This window comes from Lates calcarifer, linkage group LG20 (assembly GCF_001640805.2).
Source record: "Lates calcarifer isolate ASB-BC8 linkage group LG20, TLL_Latcal_v3, whole genome shotgun sequence".
Taxonomy (NCBI): domain Eukaryota; kingdom Metazoa; phylum Chordata; class Actinopteri; family Centropomidae; genus Lates; species Lates calcarifer.
In genome coordinates this window covers 1,441,043-1,466,007 of record NC_066852.1, presented here as the reverse complement: position 1 = coordinate 1,466,007, position 24,965 = coordinate 1,441,043, and the positions used below count along the sequence as shown (strand labels likewise).

Sequence of the window (24,965 nt, the reverse complement as noted above, 5' to 3'; positions counted from 1 at the left end):
CAGACACAGCTCTGTTGTCTCTATCTGCACAAAACTTTACTGAACAGTGAAGACTTTTGGTGAGTTCAGCCTGCTTTGTGTGGTGAGCAGAGAGCTCTGTTTGTATTTTTAATCAATACAGTTTTCTTGACTATGGTCCCATTTATTCCTGACTAACACCAAACAGCCTCAAATCAGCGGTGAGAGAAAAGCCTGTTTATGTATTTGACTTGTTTTAAACTATTATGCAGAGAAGGACACAGGAGACAGAATTCATCACAGCCGGAGGTACAGTAAGTATTTCAGTGCTGTTAAACCTGCTGCCTGTTTGATATTAGCATTCAATACAGCCTCACCGAGGGGCTAATGGTCAGACCGACAAGGAAAAAACAGAGGCCAAGAGGTTTAATTACATATTCAGCTGAGCCAAACAGAGCCAGGTGTCAAACTGGAGCCGACTCATGCATAATGAATCATGTTCAGCTACAGGCCAGACGAACATTTTTTAAACATCTCTCAAATATAAAATAATAATATAATCGAGCTCGCTTGGTCTAAAGATGCCTGAGCTCATTGTTGGAAAACTAAAAGTCGTAGTTTGTAGATTATTGGGGTTTGATAGGTGTTAGAGCACTGCAAGGTAAAAGATACTAAAGGTGCTAAGATCTGCATCTGCCCTTCCTCCCACTGTAGAAAAAATAAAGTCAAATGAAGAAGCAGCGACTGGGAAGTCGAGACACAGTATTGAGGCCCCACTCATACACCTACCCAACCAACTGCGAGTCATACGGCTGTCAATCATGAAGTCACACCAGCTTTTTATAGCATTAATAATAATTAAAACCAAACTTATCAGAAAAATGAAATGTGAATATACACCAGGGTGGTTACAACTTCCAGAATCGACAGAAATCACCTCTGGGAAAAATAAATTTGACATGAACTTTAATTTTTTAGTTTGGGTCATGTCCAATCCACTAATATGGAGGAGGATTTACTATACTGCAGCCAGCCACCAGGGGGCGATCAAGATGTTTTGGCTTCACTTTTTCAGAGTTCAGAAATATAAATATGCTTTTCTACATCTTTGTTTTCCAACAACAACAACAACAAAGAAAAACAAAGTTCTCACATGTTAAATGTAAGTCAGGGTCAAATCTAAGCAAGATTGAAAATCTAACCAGATGTTCAATTCCAGCATAATTAGATACAACTTATTTTATTTGGATGAACTGAACCTTTAATGTATTTCAGTTGTTTGTCTCCTGTATGTCTTTTGCTTTTGCTTTGGTTTTTTTCCAGTACAATATACAAAATCAACAAACCTCAACACATTCTGTATAAAACATTTGACCATGAGATCGTTGCACAGAAACATGAACAAAGCCGACACAACAGAAACAGAATTTAACTACATTAGACCAGTTCTCCATAAAGAGATCCTGGTGTTCACTACAAAGACTCACCCTGGCCAGGCTGACCCCACCAGGAACTTTGTAGGGGACGTACTTCCTGTAGATGTGTCCTACCCTGGAGCAAGGGATGTCCTCCATCCGACCACCACACATCCACACCTACGAGAGAGAGAGATATTCGACAGTGATAAAGATGGCAGCGGGGGGGAGGGGTGTTTGGTCAAAGCTGCATTGCTGGTGTTTGTGTAACTGAACAGTGTGAATATCAGATGAGCTGACAAGGTCAGCAAATCAGAGATGAAACAAACACTGTGTGAGAAAGACGAAGCGTGGGAAGACATGATGAAGACAAAGAAACGGAGGGCAGACAAAGTTAGGATGTGAAGAAAAGGAAAGATGGAAGGAGTAGGAGAACGACTGTTAAACAGAGGCACTGTATACTGTATGTACAGGGCTGTAGGGTGTGTTGACTGGGTCAGGAATCCTAGGAGGGAGGGAGGCCAAGGAGAGGGTACGACCGTTCAGTCAAACTCATGGTTACGACCAGATAGATTTATATCATGTTAGATAACATCAGTAAACAGAGGCAGATATCAGTCCTCTCTGAAAAGTGCAGCATTTTAAACGACTCCACAAAATTACTCAAAAGTTCACGGGTTTCTAGATTGCACAGAAAGCAGAGAGAGTAAATGACATCAAAGAGAACAAGCAAGTCAATCATGCTTAGCTAAATGATAAAGACAGAAATTGGATTTGTTATGCTACTTAGGGAAAGCAGAGCCACCTTTCAAGTCTGCAGAGTGAGAGTATTTGAAATTTTAAAGATGGATTTTGAGCGATGTGTCGCTTTAATCGTATTCAGACAGTCTGAGGTCAGAAGGTTAGACTTTAAAAAAAGTGTGTGAGCTCTTAAAGATTAAGATCTTTTTACACTACCTATTTATAGTTTCCACTGCTGAACTCATGCATTTACCTTTGTTTTGCAGAAATCTTTGAAAGTGTGACACAGCATAGCTTAGTTCTTTTGCTCAGGCAGATACAGAACCGCACTGTACTGCTGTTTCAACAGTCAGTAACTTCCACTTTACATCACCCTTTTGCAAACCATGCTGCTGTGTGTTATATCAAATAAATAATATCAAATCACATTTGAGAGGTTGGAACCACTGATTAATGATTAGCTGATTATCAAAATTGTTGTCCATGAATTCTCTGTTAATTGACTGATTGTTTTAGCATTAGCTAACGTTCTGTCTTTCAGAAATAAATGGAAACCAAACTGATACTGTCTTTCAGAACAACCCACCAGTGAGACCATCACCAGGTTTTTAATGACTGATGCAGCTGATGAATCATATTCAATACTAACATTTTAAACTTCAAAAACAAACAGCGATGCAGGAGACTTGTGACTGTGCAGCATGATCCCTGTCTTACTGGGTTTTTCAGACTTTCTTCGAGCTCTCCTCCCACCTCAGCTCACCGTCCTCCACATCTTCCAAAATCTTGCAATCGACTCCTACTCCTGTCGTGACAAGAATGTCTCAGATCTGCTCTGAATAACTCTTCTGATAAAACTATTTTTCAAGTTGTACTCCACAGTGACTTCCAACGCTTCAGCAGGCTGGAGTTTAGTGTCTGTGTGAAGGACACACGATGGTGATGGACACAGACTGATAACACAGGAAGCTCAGAGATCAATAACATGGACAATGCTCTTAACCCTGACAGATGTACTCTTTCTTTGGACTTGGTCATTTCCAGTCAGTTTGCTGATATTCTGCACCGCCCACACTTCCTGATTCTCCAGAGTAGACATCAGCTGGCTGCTATTTCAATTCAATTACTGCTTGTCAGGTTTGTTGCATCACCACCACCACCAGCTTGGACAAACAGAACCGAGGGAAATAACGGTTTGAATCCACCCTCTCCACATCTCTGCTGCTGGGGAAGGTGTGACCTGCTGCGCCAATCCCTTCCATCCTCTTCATCCCTGCACTGAAACACTTGAGCTTAATAACAGGGGCGCCTAGCTGCAGGAGGGATCAAGAGCTTGAGTTCAGCGCCAGTCAGATTAAATTGAAAGTCTTATCGCTCACCCCAACACACGACTTCTACAGTCTGCTCGGCTCCAAACATGAACACTCCACCTGCAGCAGCGAGGCGCAGCGTGGCATTACTAGCTCTTTTAAAGGTAATAACTTATCTGTTTATGTAGCACAAGTTTCCATCACGTACACATAACTAATCTGATCATTCCTGAGTATTTGAACTAATCAGATTTTTGAAAAGTCGTGTAAGTGAGAATTATTGTTTCCTCCTGCTTAATATGATGTGTAGGTTGGTATGTGTTACCTGGAAAAAAACGATGGAGCCATGTTTTGTATGAGCATATCTCAGTTTTGGGTGAATCTCATGAACGCACACCAGGGAACATATAGATTCATGCTGTCAAGGCAACACACACTCCCGCAGAGGGTTTCAGGCTATATTCCAGTGATCAACAGTTGGTGGTGATAACATGCTAAAAGATGTGGGCAGGGATGAAGACTGAAAGCGAGCAAACATGGAGGAAAACAACATAGGTTTTAGGATGAACAATTCAAACTACATGTTATTGCCCAATTAAACAAAATGGAACAATACATGTAGTTTAAAGGTTAAAGGCACATGTTGGTAAAGCCTGAAAACAAACATCATTTTTCTACACATCTGGATTCAGTAGAGTTTAACAGGCATTAATGTCACAGTTATTTGAGGTTCGAGGTCCAGGAAACGGCGCAATCCTCCCACGAAGGTAACTCAAATATTTTCTACCATTGTTTAAAGGAAAATCAATAAATAACAACTGAATATCTACCCAGCTTAAAATTCATGAAAAGTTATCCCCACTGTGAAGGATCTGTCAGTCCTTGTATGATGAATAACCACTTAGCTAACTGCTTTTACAAAGTCGTTATTCAAAGGCCAAGTTATGACATACCAAGTCTAAACTATGTACAGCAGAGTTGACAGTGTAACAGACTGGGACTTAAGTTGCTGAAAGTGTGAGCATGCCTGAATCCTTTTTTATTCTCAGCCATATTAACCATGCCAAATTGCATGTTGCTGTTTCTTATTTTCAGAAAATCCTCCTCCTGTTTTCTCCACTTTCAACCTCCAGTAAAAGGCTTCACAGTGAATGATTTGGTCCCGTGCAAATCAGAGAATGCATGCAATATATGTTGAATTTCTATCATTCAGTATCAGTTAGCAGAGCACAGTTACAGAAAGTGTATGCACTGATATGAAGAAGCAGCAGAGGGTAAAACTATTTTGACAGTAAATTTGATTTGGCTGTTCAGTCTTTATAAACAATAAAGCCACTGCACGGGAAACTTCTCTCTGTGGAACAATCGCAGTAGTGCCACACTGCAGCATATGTCCAATCACATCAAACAGCACAGTAGCGGACTTGTGCTTAATTGAGTGAGACGCCAAAAGTCCTTACTCATTCAAAGCAGAATTCAATTATTGTGACGGGCTGCTCTGTCTGTCCGGAGCTCAGGTGACGGAGGCAGCAGAGAGGAAGGGGAGACTAGTTCTTAACATGCCCGCCACACTGGAGAATAATTCAAGCTGAACCACCAGACAAAAGCATAATCTAATATGGAACTCTGAGTATGATTAATGTGGAGAGTCTTCCATGCAACAGAGTAAGTTTGGCTCAAATCACGAGACGGTGAAGGGTTGAAACTATAACGAGGAGCGTCTCATTTGCTCAACAAGTCTTTTATCCATTTAGACAAAGAGCTGTGGATAAACAGAACATTAGGAGAGAGGAACGTCATCGAACGCAAGATCATGTCAAAACATAGCACAGGTTTCTCTTTAAATGCATCTGAGCTCAAGATCAGTAAAGAGCTCTGGAGGAAACCTGAACGTTCATCATGTCCACAAAGATTCCTCTTCACTTTTACCTTGAAGGAGATCTCATACTGCTCTCCTCCCCAGATCTCCAGACCCGTGTCATATCCTCCCAGCTCCCAGAACCACTTCCTGTCCACAGCAAACAGTCCCCCTGCCATCACTGGTGACCTTCAGGACACAAAACACACACAGTCAATTAAGAAAAGGAGCCCTGAAATAAATTTAAGCATGGAGGTTCAGGTGTGCTGTAGTACTCCATTTATCTGCACTGCTAAAGAGCTGAGTCTTAAGACTTTAAAAGACATTTTTAAAAACACATGGAGTGCAAACTGAAAACATATTTCACACAGCTTTAAAGTATGATGGAAAACCAGGAGAGACGCTATGACCCATATGACTTATTTTACTTATATCACTTTTGATTCATCACTTGCCAGCAGCACATCACAATAATTCCTGATGATGTCATTAATTAAATTGACGCAACCTGGACTTGGATAAGCCATGAAAAATGGGCAGATGAATTAACCAATTAAATTAATTTCATATTTGGTAAAAATCAACGCAGCTGCTGTGCAGCAGTGAGCAGTAGTGAGTTTGCTACAGGTCTGATGGTTGTGACTGAAACTCCTGAGTGCACGATTCATTGTCACAACAATCGTGTTGTAGTTTACAGGTGTGTAAAGTCTCTCGACCTCAGACACAAACAATACAACCTATGGCAGGCAAGAGAGAGTACTTCAGACTTTTGTCGTTGCATTTTTTTGTGATTCGTTGAGCCAAGCCTCAAACACTCACATTCAACCTTGTAAAATCCACAAAAACAAAAGATCAGTATCAGTAAATCTGCAGCCTTCCTTCCCTGTCTCCCTCTGCACAACATGGTGGACAGCACCTCCCTGTGATCTAATACTCTCTGACTGCACTGTATGTGTTTGTGCTTCTTTCTAATAAAGTATTGGTGTTAAATCTGCAGAATCCTGTGATTCAGCTCTGAGTGGAGACACAGGAGGCACAGATGTCCCTCCAACTCTTTAAATCTGTTTCCACACTGACTGCCTGGACTCGGCTGACTGGGTAACAGTGTGTCTCAGCAGTTCATTGTCTATGACTGGTAACTGTTGTATGCTGGAGGAAGAAAACGCAGAGCTGACACACACAGACACACACTCTGCCTTCCTGGAGTAGCACTGAATGAACTGCAGTGAACAGACTTTCATCAGGAGACAAAGGATAAACAACAGTGGCTGCAGGGGGACAGAGGACTGGTGTGTGTGTTTCACAGCACAAAGTGATTTCCAACTGTTGTGTGGTCACTGGAGTGTGTGAGCTTAGCAAAGAGAGCATAGACACTGTGTGGGCACTGATTTGTGGGGTGGAGATTGTTAGTTCGTGTTGGCCGGAGGGGGAACACACACAAACACACCTCACCTCCCCAGAGTTGCGGGGAATGAAACACACTGGCTTCAGGACAGACAACACTGATATCTCAGAACTCGGATGAAGCTTGTGAGCACGGGGATCGTTTAACCACAACAAGTTCAAGTTTAATTTTAGCAGGATCACAGCCACGAGCACGTTCAGCCACATTTTTCTCAGAATATTAGATTTAGATCTAATGTGATTACTTGAGGAACCTCTGTAATTCAAATAATAAACATTTATAGATTCAGTTTCTCTGTCTCAAGGCTTGTATGGTAACATGGACATTCATCACTGTCGGACCAGGACCTGACTCTGAGTTTCAGGCAGAGGAAAGAGAGCAGGGTGTATTAAAACACTTAAACCATCAAAGCAAGGACTAACACAGCAGCACAGATTAGCTAGCTTAGCTACCACAGCTAACAGGGCTAAAAAAAAAAAACACTGCGATTTCACATATTAATACAAATTTTATGTATTTGAATAAGGAAATGAATTAATAAATGCTTTGCAGCTGTAGTAAGTGTTGTAAACTCTGGTCATGGTGTTAGCATTTTATAAAATTCACTTGTCTAAACTCATAATTACAATAAAAACTAAATATCTTGATGATGTTTTATATGTTTGACACGTGTCATCTGATGCAATTTACGCAGCACATCATGATATATACATATTTGATGAACATCCTTATTAATATTGTGGTACTGATTTTGACTATACCAGGCCTATATTACCTGGGCTGTCATGACTCTGCAGTGGTTTACTTCTCGCTCTCTCTCTGGTGACCATTTCTCAGAGGTGCTGCTGTTATTTTTTTTCCCTCACAAATTATCGATTAAATGTGCGAACATTCATAAAAAGACGACACATCAGGTTACAGCAGACACCGTGATGGTTTCTCTTCCACAGCAAACCATTATTCTAAACATGATGAACACACCTGTAGCTGCACACAACACTTCATTTAAAATGGAAATGTGCTGCTGACCCAAAGTCACCGCTCTCTCTGCTGCTCTGCTGTTGCTTAGCAACAACTTTGTTTAGCTGCTGCTCAGGAACTATTTTTTTGTTGGAGGACTGTTTGGCGGAAGGCATTTAATTGAATTTATTTTCACAACAATGGTAGGCCTATATTATACATTTTTAAATGAAAGCAATGAGGCACTTAACAGTGTGTTGACACAATAAATCATCACAGAAAGCGGAGGCATTTGTATTTCATTGTTTGAACTGATGGCATTTTAAAACATGGTCATGCACAGTAACAGTGTGGCTCCAGGAAACTGTCCTCCGGTAAAAAACAACCCCACAGGTCGCCTGTGCAAGCAGCTCATTATGAACCACAGTTATTGTTAGGTGACTGCTGTATAATCACCACCGGAGCTGAGGAGGTGACGCATTTCCTCTATGTTCCTTTATCTGACTCTTCCATAAGCTTAACTGTGTGTCTATCACTGTAACCATGACGACGAAGGTCTCCTAACCTTAAGGAAAGACTCACTTTAACGCAAACCAGGATCCTTTCCGAAACCAAACCAAGTAGCCTTGTTTGAGCTGAAACCTAAACCAAACCATTAACTGCCTGTTTATCACTGTTACCATGGTAACACGGGTCCAGTATGGCTGCTGCTGGTACACTATGGGTCTTATCCAAGAATAGGCGACCTTATGTGGTCGATTAAGTCGGAGGATTTGTTGGGCTCTGTGGATGGAAATGTTGATCTGTGTTAGTCCACTACTTCCAGACTGAAACATCTCAACAACTACTGAGCAGACTGCAGAGGAAGTTTATACAGACGCTCACTGTACCCAGACTGTGAATCCTAATGACTTCAGTTATCCCCTAGATTTTCATTTATCCAGTGATTTATGTCAACATCTCCTCGATGGATTGGTAAAAGAATTCCTTGTTCGCAGACAGACAGTCTATCCTAATGGATTCATCAAACCCTCTCTTTTAGCACCAACACAGGGCCGACATGTGTGGTTTGGAGTTAAATGCCTCGACAAACAACTGAATAAATTGCTATTTATATGGTGAACACATTAAACATTATATCTGCTAAACATCAGCATGTTAGTATTGTCATTGTGTGCATGTTGACATTTCACTCAAAGCCCCGCTGTGCCTGTAACAGCCACACAGACCCACGAACGTGGCCCCAGACTCAGTCTTTTTTTGTTTTCCGCTGTAAAATGCCATCACTTTTATATTTGACAATAAACACAAACTCTTCGGTGGCAGCCTGTGTGGTTGCATCAGGGCCCCATACAGTCTTCTTTTGATTACAAGTTCAAACACACAGTGAGGAACCAGCTGAGAACCGACCTGAACGATGGCGGCCACAGTCACACCGAGCAACGTCTCAGAAGCATTAACTCCTGTAGTCCTTTGAAGAAAGGTAGAGGGAGAGAGAACTGTGGCGCTCTGAACGTCTGTAATTACCTACACTTTAGTTTTTTTCACATTGGAAACACAATGGCACATTGGATTTGCATAATACCACCGCAGCCAGTGTGCAGTTCTACTGAATTAATATCGACGAACACACACTGAACTGACCTCAACAGTTCTGAAGTCGCCCAGAGCTGTGTATCAAAGCTCAGTGCCTTTTTTTTTATTACTGACCTGAATGTGCTCTTCGTCAGATCCTCAGTCTTAATTACTCTTTGTTCAGATGGATTAAGGCTGTATTTTATTTTTTGGATTTGTATTCGTCTTCACTTATTCTTGGATCAACAGTTCCTGATTGAATCATAATTTTGCCAACTTTAGTTTATATTACTGGCAAAGTTGTTTGACCATCTGCTTGTATTTGACAACATTTGCCAGGAGCAGGTATCATTTTTCTTCTGCAAGTGGAGTGAAAGTTAAAAAAAAAAAAGATTTAACTCAATGGTCCATGAATATTCCAACTCAGAATTTAGATTTAATTAGAAATGCTCAAGCTGATATTCTCCATTTCAGTCTATTGACCTTGAGAGGAGAAGGAGGGAAGGCCTGAGCTCACGGCTTAATGAAACACTGAAGCCCAAAGGAGATGAGAGCGAGACAGAAAGAAAGAGAGACAGAGAGAGAGAGAGAGAGAGAGAGAGAGAGGAGCTGGCACTGACAAAAGAGACAGTGACAGAGGCATGAGAGCAGAGATAGAATCATACTCCCACACACACATGCACACACACACACCTCCAAGATGGATTCTACCATCCCACCATGCCTCATTCTGCGCCGCGGCAATGTCAATCAGAATGAAAATGAAAATCTTTGCGACTCAAATTAGATTTGCACTGATGAAGGTCATTTCATTGGGCAAGAGGAGCAGACTAATTCACAAAATGAGGATTGATTCGGATTGTTCTGCAGCTCATTTCTTCTTCTTTAGTCTCTTATCTTCCTGCACCACAGGCCGCCCCGGCCTGCTGATACCTACTGTAGCTCCCAGGACGCCCAAACAGTCTTTGGCGTCCGAACACAGAGAAATGTTGTCAAACTAATCCCTCAGGGCTCACAAATGGAGTGTCTGGCATCACATGCAGAGTTATTTGGCCTTAATAGCAAAGTCTGTCTCTGGGAATAGTTTATTTATTCTGGCCTCTGTTACTTAAAGGTTACCTATCCGTGCTGCCGAGTGTCCATGAAGGTCACTGCGGTCAAAAGCTATCAGTCCTGTTTACTCTGGAGTAGAATTACCTGGGGATCTAATGTCATACAGTAATTTACCTGTTTATCTAAGACGTGACTTTGTGTAAATTAAATGAACTCCCCAAACATGAACTACACCTGCGTCTGAACAAGCAACTAAAGTGCGAGTCGTCATTAGTTTCTCAATCACAACAATAATTAGAAAAAGAAATACCATTCAGAGTGTCCCAAAGCTCCAGGAGACAGATTCAAAGAGCTCACTAAAGCAGTTCAAACACAACGATACAAAACAGAGAACTGAATTAAATCCTCACATTTGGAGACACACAAAAGCTGGTAATAATTTCCACTACAGCCAGCAGAGCGAAATGTGTAAAATTCAACATCATGACATTAAAAAGAACATTTCACATCTTCATCTCACAGTCTACAGTCAGTTTTTGGATGTGAAAACCTTCAGGCTAGTGCGGACAGAAGTGGATGTACTCTGATTCTACAGTGACTGTTAGCCCCCATTGCCCATCCAGAGCAGCACCCGAGTATAAATGTGTGTATGAATTGATGCTGGCTAAAAACTGAATGAACTAATCTGCGCACTGCCTCCAGGAAAAAGCCTACACCTTTATATGTCACCAGACTAAGTATCAGTCATATAAATGAAGGCAGTCCAAACTTTAATAGAGTAACAAACTCACTTGAGTACTGTGTCACAAAGCTTTAAGCAGCGCAGTATGTGATTGACTGGATCCTGTTTTCCCCTCAGGGCCTACTGTAGCTGTAGACGCTCGCTGCTGAGACTGTTTAGTACAACAAACCTGTACAAACTCATACACTCCACTCAGCTACTGCTGATACCAGCTCCTGTACACGCTCACTGCCCTTGGCACTTTCCGTACATGCTGAACCACAGCCCATATGCTGAAGAAAGCCGTAGAGACCAAACTTGGCAGCTTTGGGGCAGCTTTGAGTTAGCGTTTGTTAGCCTTTTAGCCTGTGGATGTTACTGCTGATTCCTGCTGCCTGTGGACTTTGGAGAGACTCACTGCTGCAGTTTGGTCAAGTTCAACATTCAAACCTCCCAGGACCAGTACGAATGTGGGAGCAGGGCAGTGCGGACAGAGACATGTACACTCAGAGAACCCTACAGTAAACAATCAGAGGTACAAGGTCCTGTGCAGCTCATTCAAAAGAGCGTGGCGCTAACACACTCAGCTGAAGGGTGCTGGGGCCACTCGTGCTGCAGATGTATGCACTCATATTCAGGATAGAATTACACAACAAATGTCAAAAGAGTTAAAAAATCACTGCACTCACTCAAAGGGTTCACTGGGGTCGTCCTTCTGCAGCTCTGAAGGGATGGGGATCCGTTTATAGTACATCTCCCAGTCAAACGCTCCTCGCATGGCGTCCCCCGCCTGCGTCTCGTAGCCAAAGTTGTCGTGGTCGATGACATCGATCATGGGACACACAATGGTCTTCCTGTTCTGGGCGATTCGGTCTGGGAGACACAGACAGAGGCAGACGGGTCAGTAAACAGTTTAATACAACAGATGGTACAGACCTTCTATAGCTACGCAGTTGCTTACACACTCCTCTTCACAGACTGTAGGCGTCTGAGAGCTGGTGACCCGCTCAAAGAGGGCATGATGTTCCCTTCTCTCACTCTTTTATTTCAGTCATCTTTAGATTCCTGAGGAGGTAAAAATCTCCAAGTAGAAAAGAAATAAGAAAAACATCTCTCTGTCTCTGTGGCTGAAATCTTCTCTTATTCTGCTATTCTATTAATCATTTTATGACCACTGCTGTTGACTTACCGAAACTGAGAATTTGTGTTAAAAATCACAAGCAGCAACCCTTCACTTAAACACCAATTAACCCAAACTACAAAACAGTAGATCCAGGGGATTTAGGTCACATGTTCAGGCTGAATATTTGGGTTATATCTGCTCCATTGACAGAGCTCATCTCCACACAGCTCCAGCCAAGCTCTGCCTTCTTACCCAAATTTTGATTAACTGGTTCCAGTAACAGTAACAGGTGGCTGAGATGCTTTGATTTATGGAGAATGATAATGGAGATACCCATTTTATATGTGTGTCAGTGGGTGCTGTATGCCCTGAAGGGTGACTGCTAACTCCATTATGTTACTGCCACCCCCTCCAAAATGTGTGTTATTGGTTGTGTATGTGGTCAGTGCAAAGCTTCAGCTCATCCAACATCGTATCAAGATCTGGTTGCTCAACACGTTTGACAGCTGAGTTTACATCTTAGGTAGAGGTTTGAGGTTAGAATAAGAACTGGGTTCATGTTAGGGAGAAGGTTGTACATGTGTGTGTGTGTGTCTCTCACCCAGCAGTGGAGGCAGCCAGTTGACGTTAGCCTCACAGTGAGAGTCCAGGAAGGTGATGACTTCTCCTTTAGCAGCTGCGGCTCCCAGCAAGCGAGTCCTGATCAGCCCCTCCCTCTTCTTGGTCCTCAGGATGCGAACCTTCGGCATCCGGACCATGTACTCCTCTAGTGCCACCTTTAGGTGCTCTGCAGAGAGGAGGAGAGAGGCAGCAGGATTTAGAAAGGTGAATACATATAAAAAATATAGATAAATTAAAATAATATAAAATGGTATCACTGTCATCAGAGGAGCACAACAGGTTCAAAGCCCTTGATCACTTGCCTGCACACATCAGGTAAATTAGGTCGTACTGGCATGAAAGAGTTCTACTTTGGAAAGTTGTCTGCAAATGGCAGAACCTCACTAACACGCTCTCTTACAAAATAAAAAAAGATCAAAAGGAAACTAAACCATTAGCTGTCACCATCAAACGCGACATCTGCCGGTGCCACATGCTCCACACTGAAATGTTTCCCTGAAGGACTCTACATCATAACACACTCGCACCCATACCAGGCAAAACTTTATATTTTCGCTTACTTTTCTGCATTCACAGATTTTTAAAATATCTTCACTGCAGTCATTAGACAGAATGTTGCCCTAAAGAGGAAGAATTCAACTGTGAGGAATGAAAAAAGGAATTAAATCAGCCTCTCCTAACATGTGCGGCCATAAAGCCTTTTGGCAAGACAGCAGTTCCTCTAAACTTGCAATGATGCTCAACATTTCATCACACAAAATTCATAATGCCCTATAAGGGAATTAAAGATACTGCTTTGTCCAATAATGTGTTCAGTTTATCGTCAGTGACTAAATCACACAAGGAGAAAGTCCTAAATGAATCATTGAAAACTTTCACAGGAAGTCAGAGCTGTTGGCAGTTCAGGTCGAACCGAGTACAAGTCTTTGTCAAACTGCAGCGACACAGTAAATCTCCAGAGGGAGGAAGATGTCAGCAAAATGACTGGTTCCATGTGCTAAAACAGCAAATATACTGGAATATACTTGAAGGTGAAACAATATAGAGCTCCAGAAAGAAAGGGCAAACCAAAAATTGAAAGAAAGCATCAATCAATCAAAGAAAGAGCTATATGTGCACATTTTTCACCAATCTTTCCCAAGAGCTGCCTTAGACAGAAATCAATCCTGCCCTAAATGGTGCCTGTAAATCTTTCTGCTCAAACGTCAAGTCAGTTCTGACAGCTCGATAAAAAAAAAAAAAAAAAAATTGGAGCTGGACTCAAGGCCATGTTTCATTCACTGTCTGTCCATTACCACTGTGTTTCCAAAGCTGATACACTGTCACGACATCAGAGTCACAGATCATCACACCAAGTGATTAGATCTAAAACCAAGTTTTAGATCCATAAGTTCTGAAACTGTGTGAGCACAATAAACTTTTTAGGTTTAAATAATCGCTGTGGTAAAGGTCAGGATTTATAGAACCAATATAAAACACAATGGTTTGGAGAAACCCATCTATCTATCTATCTATCTATCTATCTATCTATCTAATGTATAAAGACCTGTCTAATACCATCCATCATCCCAGTCTCTGTTTCCATCCTCAACATCTTGCTGAAATTCATTTGCATGTAACGCCATCTTGATTGGACGAAGTCTTGATAAAATACCATATGGTACAAACCAACTGGCCAAGAATGGTTCCAGATATAATTTTCTCCACCTTGACTACAACAGATGCATGTGAAGAAGAAGAAGAAGAAGAAGACACCCAAAATGTGCTGTGACACTCGCCTCCAACAGACAGACATGACTCAGCAGTCCTCTTTAACCATCTGTCTCCTGGAACGTGCAACTGTCTGATTTCAAGCAAAGCTGTCGTGCACAGCGAGGCTCACGCTCCAGCTCCATCACTCATGCAAACTAAGTGCCTCAAAAAATGAATCCAAACTTCCCTCGTTAGAGCACTGATATTTGTTTTTAGAGCATCCATTTACTACATCATTACCTCATGAATTAAAGGGTGAGGCTGCGGTTATTTCAAGAGGAAAAAGGACAGAGTCATACAGTTCTATTGGGTGACACATTCCTTCATTGTTATCAATATGAGTTCCAGCTAAAAATGATCAAATACTCTCTGCTGGTATGTACAGCCTCCAGGAAACAGCCATATGCTGCACTCCAAAAGTCTGACACTGACAAAAGCTTTCACCTTCGCCCACCTGTTCAGCTTTTATATGTCACCAGACCAACTGTCAGCCATATAAATGAAAGCACTGCAACCTTTAACTGTGACACAGCACTAGAGTGAGTCTGTAACACTAAGTGTCTCAAAGTTTTCCTCTCTGGGCTGACCATAGCTGTATGAGACTGCCATCAACCCTTCTTGGACATGTCAAACTGGAACTTGGATGCTGAAGACCGGGAGCTTCAGGACTCACCAGAGTCACCAGCAGACTCAGTGCTTGTTAGCCTGTTAGCCCGTTAGCCTATGGATACTACTCCTGATTCCTGTCGGACAGATTCACTGCTACAGTTTGATTAAGTTACACAATGTTTAGTGCCTGTTTGTGTCCACACCTGTTATAATATACAGAAGGAAACATACACCTGAACCTGCCAGCACTAAACAACGTCTTTGCTCTCATAATTCCCCCTTTAAGTCAACAACTGACTATTTAATTTCCCAAATTCTTGTATTTCAGCTTGTGTTTAGACACTAGTCAATACTGGAGAAGGTCTTCTCTTTTGATTAAATAAAAAACATTGGTTTTAGTCATTTGTCCTTGTTCTAATAATCGCTCTTCAAAGTTCTGTGAATCCTTGATTGTGCTTTTATTTGTTGATGTGTCAATCTGGAGATGATTTCGTGTGTAAACCTCACCGTGCAGCTCTGAGGCCTTCCAGTCTGTCTCTTACTTTGCTGACTCATGCTGGTAAATCATTCTTCTTGCCCGGAGTACACACACATCTTCACTAACAGTGGCCCTATTGAGGAATGCAATGACCCTGTAAATCAGATTTATATGGCAACTTTATGATAAGCCTTACATCACTAAAACTCCAGCAATCTTTCTAGACACTGTATTTTCTGTCTTCCTCCTCTCTCTAAAACTTCAACACAAGAAAAGCTTTCAAAAACCGAGAAAAAAAGGAACCATTATTTGCCGAATACAGGCAGTCAGGCCAGACATTAATAAAATATTACCTCAGTCGGTGTTCCTCATTGATAACAGTTCTTACAAATGGGCCACCGTCACTGAGGAGCCCCCCTCCAACACATCCACTAATTGGATTCTGAATATCACAGGGCTGGATGGAGGGAAGGCAGCAGTCCTTTCAAGCCGTCACAGGATAAACTGCAGCTGCTAAAATGACAGGCTGTTTTTTTATCTCTGCACTCTGTTGTTCCTCGTCCTGCTTCATTCCTGTTTTCCTTTTTGTCCCTGCGTTGCTCCCTCTCTTCATCCTCCCTCTCTCATTCAGCTTGTCTTTCTGTTTTGATTCTGTTTGGCAGCAGTTGCCTCTTGGGGAGGCACTCCTGATCCCAACAGACAGCTGAGATACTGAAAACAGCAGGACCAGCCAAAACCAACAAACCTGGAGACAGCAGGTCCTCCGATCTCTCTCTCCATCCATCCTTCTTTCCTTTCTCTCTCCCGTGATTTATTTATTAAGGAGCCTGCGTAAATGACAGCCCATCCCCTGAAGTCAAACAGCATCAAACCCCACATCACATCCGCGGACATGCCACTCCAAACCACCGTGTCTGGACAGGACCAGATCGACCAGACATCATTAAAGCAGAGCAAACCAAATTAGAACGGAGCAGTAATCAAGAGCAGAGTGAGGAGTGCTGTCTATCACACTGTCACACAGGCCTCTGCTGGTTAATCCTCAGGGCCCTATTTGAGATGCAGGCTGCCCGAAGTGCTCTGGCTCAAATTAGCCGCTGTTACATGTGTTAAAGTTACTGCCAACAGATTTGCTTTAAAGCCAAGTGACAGATTATTTACCACAGTGATAAGAAAACCTATTTGTGAAATTAATTCCATTAAAGTATTACAGAACATTTGAGATGAAACAGTGACACTGAGGATAAAGTGTCGACGTTCAGCCTGTAATTTAAGGTTGTTTACATTCACATTAGATGAACACTGTGCTAACTGTAACCAGAGTGTCTCCATCAAAATATGTATAATCTTATATTGCAATATTATCATGATACAATAAAATAACCAGATGGGAATGTCTGCTTAAACACATCAAGACACAAAAACACAATAATGTTAGAAAACAATCATTTATCTGCAACAACCAGCGAATGAAACTCCACACTATAACCACTAACTTGTTGATCTCTTGTTGTTGATCTCTGATGGTGGACACATTTATATCCTCTCATGATATATATACAAATAAATAATGAATTTGGTGCAAGATCCAAAACCACAAGCCAGAGATTTCAGCAGACACTTGGTGAAGCTCTGTGAGGCCTGTACTGCAGCCACACAGCTCCACCTCCCTCAGCCTGGTCTTCAGCAGTGACACATAGGATTGGCTGATAGTCAGGACTGTTTAGGCGTTTGGTCGCCTCGGTTGCTTTTTTGGTATGTTTACGATTCTTGTATCACATTGTACATTACATTGTATTGTCCTAAAATTGTTACTGGTCATCCAATATGGACGTAACCACCCTGAAACATCACGACACCAACTTTTAGTATATTAGTTTGTTGTATGTGCTTTATACTGTGTGTGCCCGCTTTTTAAAATATTTGAAAATATAAATATAAAATATTAATTCCCATTTACTGATCACTCAGAACATTTCCTTAGTGTATGTGTAAAGTGTATACTGTAATCATCTGTTTTTTTATTTTAACTGAGCTAGCACCTGTTATACTTCGGTCTAATGACCTCGATTATTATGCATAATACCTGATGAACAAAGTCATGTAAAATTAAGTAATTTAGTTATAAATGACTAATCTCTAATTATTCCATATTATAATGACTCCGTGCAGAATTCAGAAATGTTGCAGGGTCAAGACCAGGCAGGGTGGATCTATAGGTTCACTGCCACCTCCAGAGGAAAGGACGAGGCTTCACCTTCATAACACCACAATAAATCAGCCCATTAGCTATTAACCATTAGATTGATTCAGGCTAAACTTTTGCCCTGCATGGGGTGATTCTTACATAACCTTCCTAATGACTGCCAGCTAGATTAAACAATGAACATTTGCATTGCATGTACAGCACATTCAGCGAAGGAGAAGGGAGCGGGAAAGGTTACAGCGTCTAATTATGAATGGTTAATTTGACCTGAATAAATTGGAATACAGCTCCTCTGGTTTACGGAAATTTGGCGAGACTATAAATCACACTAATGAGAGCAGGCTGACGTCGGCAAACACATTAGTCATTATTAGAATGTGAAGTCCAGGACATGATGAGGGCTCAGACATCATCGATGCCTGGGTCACTTCTGCAGACCCCATTTACCAAACAGCCACACATTCGCTGCCCTCCATCTGTTTCTGCTGCAGGAATGCACCACATCTTCCTCTGAGGCTTTAATTAGAATTCAATCACAAACACTAAAACTAAGCAAAGAAGAAGACACAGTGAAATGGGGGCAGCGGCGCTTCTTTGGTTCAGAAACCAGCTGCACGTAACAGCCATATTTCTGTCCATACATTGAGTTTTTCATCCCCTCCTGCGGATTTTTTTCTTCCCTTTTTTTGGGCAAGGCGGGGGGGTTTTCAATTCAATTAACCTCAAATTATAGTGGATCCAGTATGACTTCCAAATCTTGTCTTTCCAAGGTGCTGGATTACTTCCCAGAAGTCTTGGCGCAACACCAAAGAGCCAAGCTGTTAATTTATTCCTCCAAAATATTCGGCTGCTCGTGTGAACTCCACCACACATCCTCCCTTTTTGCCGAGTGCCAGGCTGGAAACATTTGAAGCTGCTTTTCTGCAACCGTCATTAAAAAAAGAAAAGGATGCTGAGGCTGAGGGAGAGTCTATGATGATATAAGCCCGTCTCAGGGGGATTTTAAAAGCATATACCCCCCCCTTTCCCGCCCCTCCCTCCACACAAAATACACACAGCTTAAATAGCTACTGAGGCAATGATAAGAGATGTATTACAGATGTGCACTTTGCCGTCACATCGTAAAATGATGAAAGCAGCATTTTGATAAGCAAGAGGAGAGAACGGACAATTTCACATCTCTGCCTTCAAGCGCTGTCACACATTTGCAGCAGACGCACACAAGCTGCTGCTTCTCAGCAAAACCACAACACTAACATCTCTATCAGAGCCGCTGTGAGTCTACTGCATAACTGAATTCTTTCCTCCGTCTTTAAAGTCTTCTAGTTATCAGGAGGGCTGTGCATCTTTACTAATCTCACGATTCGATTCGATGACGATTCGATATCACGATGCATCACAATGCGATGTATCCCCAGTTTTATATATTACTGCATATGGCTGTTTTTTCATCAGTCAGATAAACATGAACTCCATTTTTTATTATTTAGAAAAGAGCTTTAGAGATCAATGTCAACATAAATGTCTTTAAATTACAAACCAAAATAAATAAACTGTATAGGTCTATCCTTTGTGAAATTGTTCCATCCTCAGAAACAAAACTGATACTTCTTCAGTCTAGCTTCAGTTTCTAGCAGCTGTCTCCTGCTCTAAGAAAGGACACTTCCTGAATGTAGAGAACATTACAGACAAGAGACAGTAGCTTCACCGTATGAGACTCATAAACAGCTCTCGTTTGCAGCATGTGTGAAGTAATCTTCCAGTCCTCTCTAATGTAATGTACTGTTATTGTTCCATCAGACTCCACAGTGACCAAAGTCCAGGAATCACATGTTATCACTAACATGTCACATCAGTTCTTGGCTGGACTGGGTCTGCTGTTTCCTTTACAGCAGCAGGCGTTAACTTCTCAGGGTGAAAATCATAAACATCAACCCGTCGTGCCTCCTCTGCTTAATCTCAACCGTTCAGTTTCAGCGGACAAGGCTTGGTTCTGACTAGAGGTCCTCAAGAGTCCACTTGTTTTCAAGCAGTTAATCAGGTCTAATCAGGCTGTCCAACACCTGAGTGGACCCAAGCGGACTTGCTATCAGCTCTGTCATTATCATCATCACAGGAGAAAAATGTGCCTTTTGATGTGAAACTGAAGTTCAGGAGAAATGAGTTGTTGCCTGTTAAGTGGTGGAGCAGGGTCTAATTATTTTCTGTTCTGAGTGACCTCAGGTGACTGTTTTGAATAGAAATCTATACATGTCAGGTTGGGTCTGGTTCTTCTGGATCCTGTTCAAAAGGTTCTGATTCAATCATCAGATGCCGACTATCAGATTCCACCCTAGAGGACGGTCAGAAACAACTCTTAAGACTTCAAGTTTGAAATACACAGTCTGGAGAGAAGTCTATTTCTGTCTTCATCCAAAAAGGAATATCTGTATGATACAGGCTGTTGAAGTTAATCAGTGTCCTCCAGTTTTCTCACTGTATTTTGGTCCATCAAGGTACTGTAATTTATCACAATATACAAGGAGCCCAGTGCTATAAAGGTTATCAAGTTTTAGATTCTTAAGAAATATCAGTTCATGTTATGTTCGGGAATCTGGTTCTTGCATTTCAACCAGAGGGGAGATACTGCTTCTGGGCTCTGTGTCAAATTCCAGTTTTAAGTCTTTAGACTGACAGTCACACCTGCCACGAAGCATTTAGTCAGAATTTAATGCTCATTTATTCATAAAACCATTACATGTGTAAAGATTAGTTGTTGGTGCTGTCAGGTGGAACAGTAAAGTCAGTCCCTGGCTCCCTGCCCATCACCTATCACACAGGCTGTTTGGTTGCAGTCAAACCTGCAGTCTGCTACGTCTCAAGAATTTATGAGTCGAGCAGGCTGATATGAAGACCGTCTCCGAAAGGCAAAAATACTGTATGTAGTCTGATCCCACTGTAACCACATCTACAGTACTGCATGACAGAGAAGGAATGCAAGAAAACACTCAAAACATGGTACAATGACTTTCTTGTTTCCCTGCAAATAATTGATGTTAGCATTACAAAAGCGGAGAATGAAATGAAGTGGAAGCAGAGATACGACAGGAACGCAGAGGCCAAACTTCACAAAGACAGAACAGTAACAGCTACAGAGACACAGTCACTGTTAGTCACTGTTAACAAGGCAGCACTGATGCTGTGTTCACTCTAAATCTCCAGACCTCATCCTGTCGAGCGGCTCTCGTGCTGCTGCTGTCGACTGCTGTTAAAAATATCCCTGTGGGGATTGTTAGTCCTTGAGAGAGTCGCTGTCTTTCTTGAAATAGATTTTGTTTAAATCACTGTTGTGTTTAAGGACTTTCAGGCTTTAAGTATGCAAATTTACATAAGCAATATCATTTAACTGCTGCTTCTTTGAGTGTTAGACTCCTTCTAACATCTTTATTGCAGCAGGGACACAGATTCAGAGTTATCAACTCAAAACCTGCTCAAATAATTTAAATCAACACAAAAGGTGATGAAGAATAGGAAGAAGGAACAAAGAGTGTAAAGGATAAGAAGGTCTGAACCGAACTGGAGAATCGTTACACACCTGTACATCGTACATAATAAGAGGCAGACAATCAACACAACAAGCACGACACCAACATGCTTCCTGATGAATAAATCACAGGTCTCCTTGTGCCTCAGATCAGTACATACAGGTACTTCCTAATCCTTCCTTATCCATTATCCATCCATCCTTCTTTCAATTTGCTGAGTGGCCAAAATGGCTTCTCTGCTCTCCAGGGAAAGTTATTAAAACATAATAACAAGTCTTTAGCTGAAACACTGTCCTGTCTCGCGCTGGCCATTTCTCATTGCTCATTTCTTTCCCCCTTTTTTCCTCCCCTTCTCTTTTGCTTTGTGGTTAATGGTTAAATTGTGTTTATGATTGTTTTGGTACTAAGATTGCCTCCATTAAGCTGGGAGGATGCCAGTTATTTCCGCTATTACGGATGCTAATGACAGTCCTTGGGGAGCAGCTCCAGTTCTCAATTTAAACTTCAATTAAACAGAAATAATAATAATAAAGATAATAACCTCTTCATGGAAACAAGACGAAACAAAGAACACGGAGCGCCCTGTGAAGTCCCCGACTTAAACTGTAAAACAAGATGAATAAGAGTTCAAAAGAGCACTGCATTAACACAAAGGTTTTGTCTGGGAAGAGGAGGAACATCAGATAATGTTTGACTCAGTTTGTGATATCACATCCAAATATTCCCTGACAAGCATTTATTAGAGACAACTCCTCCAATATACCTTTCTCTCTCAATCTCTTCCTTTCCGCTAACATGCCTGGACACTTACAGGTGCTAATGAAGTCAACCTCCCCAGAGAACAGCTCTCATCTCTAAAGTACACTCCAATTAAAAAGGAGGGAACAAAAATAAACACTTGCTACAACATGATAACATGCTTCACTGCTTTGTGCTGTGTCTCGTGTAAAAACACCATCTTTTACCCCTCTGGCCCTGAAAACACAGCTTTATTAGAGGAAACAAAATTATCTCACAAAAATTAAACTGCAACGAGGCTGAAGAGCGAAGCAGAGAGAAGAAAAAAGAAAAAAAAAAATCACCGTAAAGCAGTTTAACAGTGATGAAATGAGGCTCCCCACTGCATTCAACACATTCACAAAACTCCATTTTATCACTTGCTTTGCATGAGAATGGTCTTCAATGTTATTTAATAGAGTTTGAAAGAGGAATCACAGTGGTAGCAATAAAGAAGAGTTAGAGCTAAAACCTTATGAAGGACACAATTTAATTTTTAATTTCTCCTTGTTTTGTATAATAGTAAACAGAATATCTTCATGTTTTAGATTCTTGGTTGGACGGTCCTAGGTTCAACCACCACATCCCTGGACTTTCAATCACAAGATAATCCAGAAGGTGGAATGAAGATTAAGACCACAGGAAAAAAGACACATCACTTCACTGGAAAAACATCAGTTGTGTGACCTCGTCTTGCACAAGATAAAATCCAACCAATAAAGTCACTGCACTGTAGATTTTAAGTTCCTAATCAAATCAAGTAAAAGGCATCAAACTAAGACAACAATGATGCCATTTCATGAGGTGTTTAGTGACCTGGCCGACAAACATCAAATGCAGCATTCACAGAAAGACACACATCAACTTGTGAAGACGCATAAACAAATGCTGAAATTTAAACATGAAGCGTTTCTTTCGTAGTATCTGTTATTTCAGTTCCTCATTGCACCAATGAGGAAACATTTACAAGGCGTCTCTACCGAACAGGTCTGGAGCTGTGATACTTGTTGAGGATATCCACTTCTTGTTAGGAGATAAGGAAGGATGTCCTTCCAAGTCTTCTGTTAACACAGAAACACTGCAGGTCTCTTGTCGAGTCACTGCCACGTGTCAGCTGTTATCAGGGCCAGAGGTGATCTACTGCAGTACTGAACAGGGTCTGTAGTGCTTGATTTAAGCGGCATCACGTGGTGGAGCGTGTACCTACACGCTTACATGCTCAGACGTGCAGATGACAGATGGCGAGCAGAGAAATCTGCAGAGAAGGTAGCCCATTAGCTGAGCTAACCTTGAAAGTACTGGGGAGGCTGGGAAGCTGGAGTGAGCCAACACTCCCCTGCAGGGAGAGCGAGCACTGAACATCCTCCCTGCATGGGCTGCGGAAATTCAATTACAGCCTAATGAAGAGTGAGCTGACCTCCCCTCACCATCATCACCACTCTCCCTCCTCCTCCTCCTCCTCCTCCTCTCACCCAGCTGAAAGCTCATCATGGACTGTAGCTGGGCAGGTTAGCAGGTCTATATGCTTTCACTGAGACTGGTGGTGGCTTTGTCTACACAGTATGCATCTAATGGTGTCATCAAACTCATTAAATTATGTTCCACACAACAAGAGAGCGCAACACACTGCAACTTAAGGAAACACATGTAAATGCAGATAGGTATAATACAGGTAAATAAAGAGCTCATCGAGGAGCACTCAGTAAACAGAGCAGACAACACAAAAACACAGAGTGCTGTGCTCTGAGCTCTCAGCCACAGCTTTAAACAAGAGTCTGCTATTTAACAGGATGATGAGCTCCTTTATAATACACCTGAATACAAGCTGCTGGTGTTGTGCTTCAGTATCAAACACTCACTGGCTGTAAGCTTGACAGGAGGCTCCTTCACAGCAACAGACCTAGAACTCTCTCTCTCACTACATGTGCTGCAACCAACAAACATAAAAAGCTAATGGCAACAAACAAAAGCAGTGTATTTGAGTATGTCTAAGTGTTTGATAGTCTGTTTTTAACACTTGGTAGTGGCTTTTTTTAAAGGGACAAACACTGTAATTATGAATCCAGACTCATTACATCTGGTTTTAAACAGTTTGAGCCTCGTAGTCTTCAGAGCAAACCTTCAAACCTACAAGTCGTCAGTGTTTAACACTGGTTTTCAGCGGGGCTGCCTTCTAACACACACACACACACAAAGCTATAATGAATTCATAGCGTTATAGCAGCACCAATAACTCAGTAAGAACACTGACTAAGGCAGTGGACTGATTGATTATGCATTTACATGATTGGCAGTAACTGGATTTCCCTAATGAGTTTTTTCAAGCTTATCCCCAAAGAATGTGTGGCAGCCTACAGCATGTGAGAGAGAGGACTGAAACATCAGAAGAAAGGTATTTGTTTTCAGCATCATGTCAGCCATTTTGGCAAATTTTAATTTTCCCTCTGTCCTGCTGCCAAGAACCTGGCAACCCAGAGCTTCAGCTTACTCAGACTGCAACATGAGTAAGATAATCTGGTAAAGGAGTTATTGGTTTGCCAGAAACCGACGTTCACATTCTCAGTGTCAGGCTCTGACTAAGAGAAATAATATTACCATCACCGAAGTGACCTTTTTACAACCTTTTAAACACAGAGGATGTTCCTGCAAATGAGGTCTCAGCAATTTCATCTCCAGCTAAAAGAAAAACAAAAGCCTCTGATATTACGAGAGATGATAAACGACCTCTTCAGTTCACATTTCTGTCAGATCTCTGCTTTAATTAGCTTTTTTATTCATTCCACTGTGAAGGTGCCTTTTACTTTTCTGCCTGTTTCAGGTCATCAAGTACCACAGATTTGTTGATGTTGATGTTACACAGACACAGTTTGATAAAAGTC

At 41.7% G+C, this 24,965-nt stretch overlaps 1 protein-coding gene across 1 annotated transcript in view; it reads right to left on the bottom strand.

The window, feature by feature from the left end:
* Positions 1-24,965, bottom strand: part of LOC108899906 (polypeptide N-acetylgalactosaminyltransferase 10) — a 75,474-nt gene that overhangs the window by 12,219 nt on the left and 38,290 nt on the right. Inside the window, exons 5-8 of the mRNA XM_018700642.2 lie at positions 12,721-12,906; positions 11,686-11,869; positions 5,354-5,471; positions 1,446-1,553 (exon numbers count right to left, since the gene is read on the bottom strand). Of these exons, the coding sequence (XP_018556158.1) occupies positions 1,446-1,553; positions 5,354-5,471; positions 11,686-11,869; positions 12,721-12,906 (596 nt within the window). The remainder of the gene's footprint in view (positions 1-1,445; positions 1,554-5,353; positions 5,472-11,685; positions 11,870-12,720; positions 12,907-24,965) is intronic.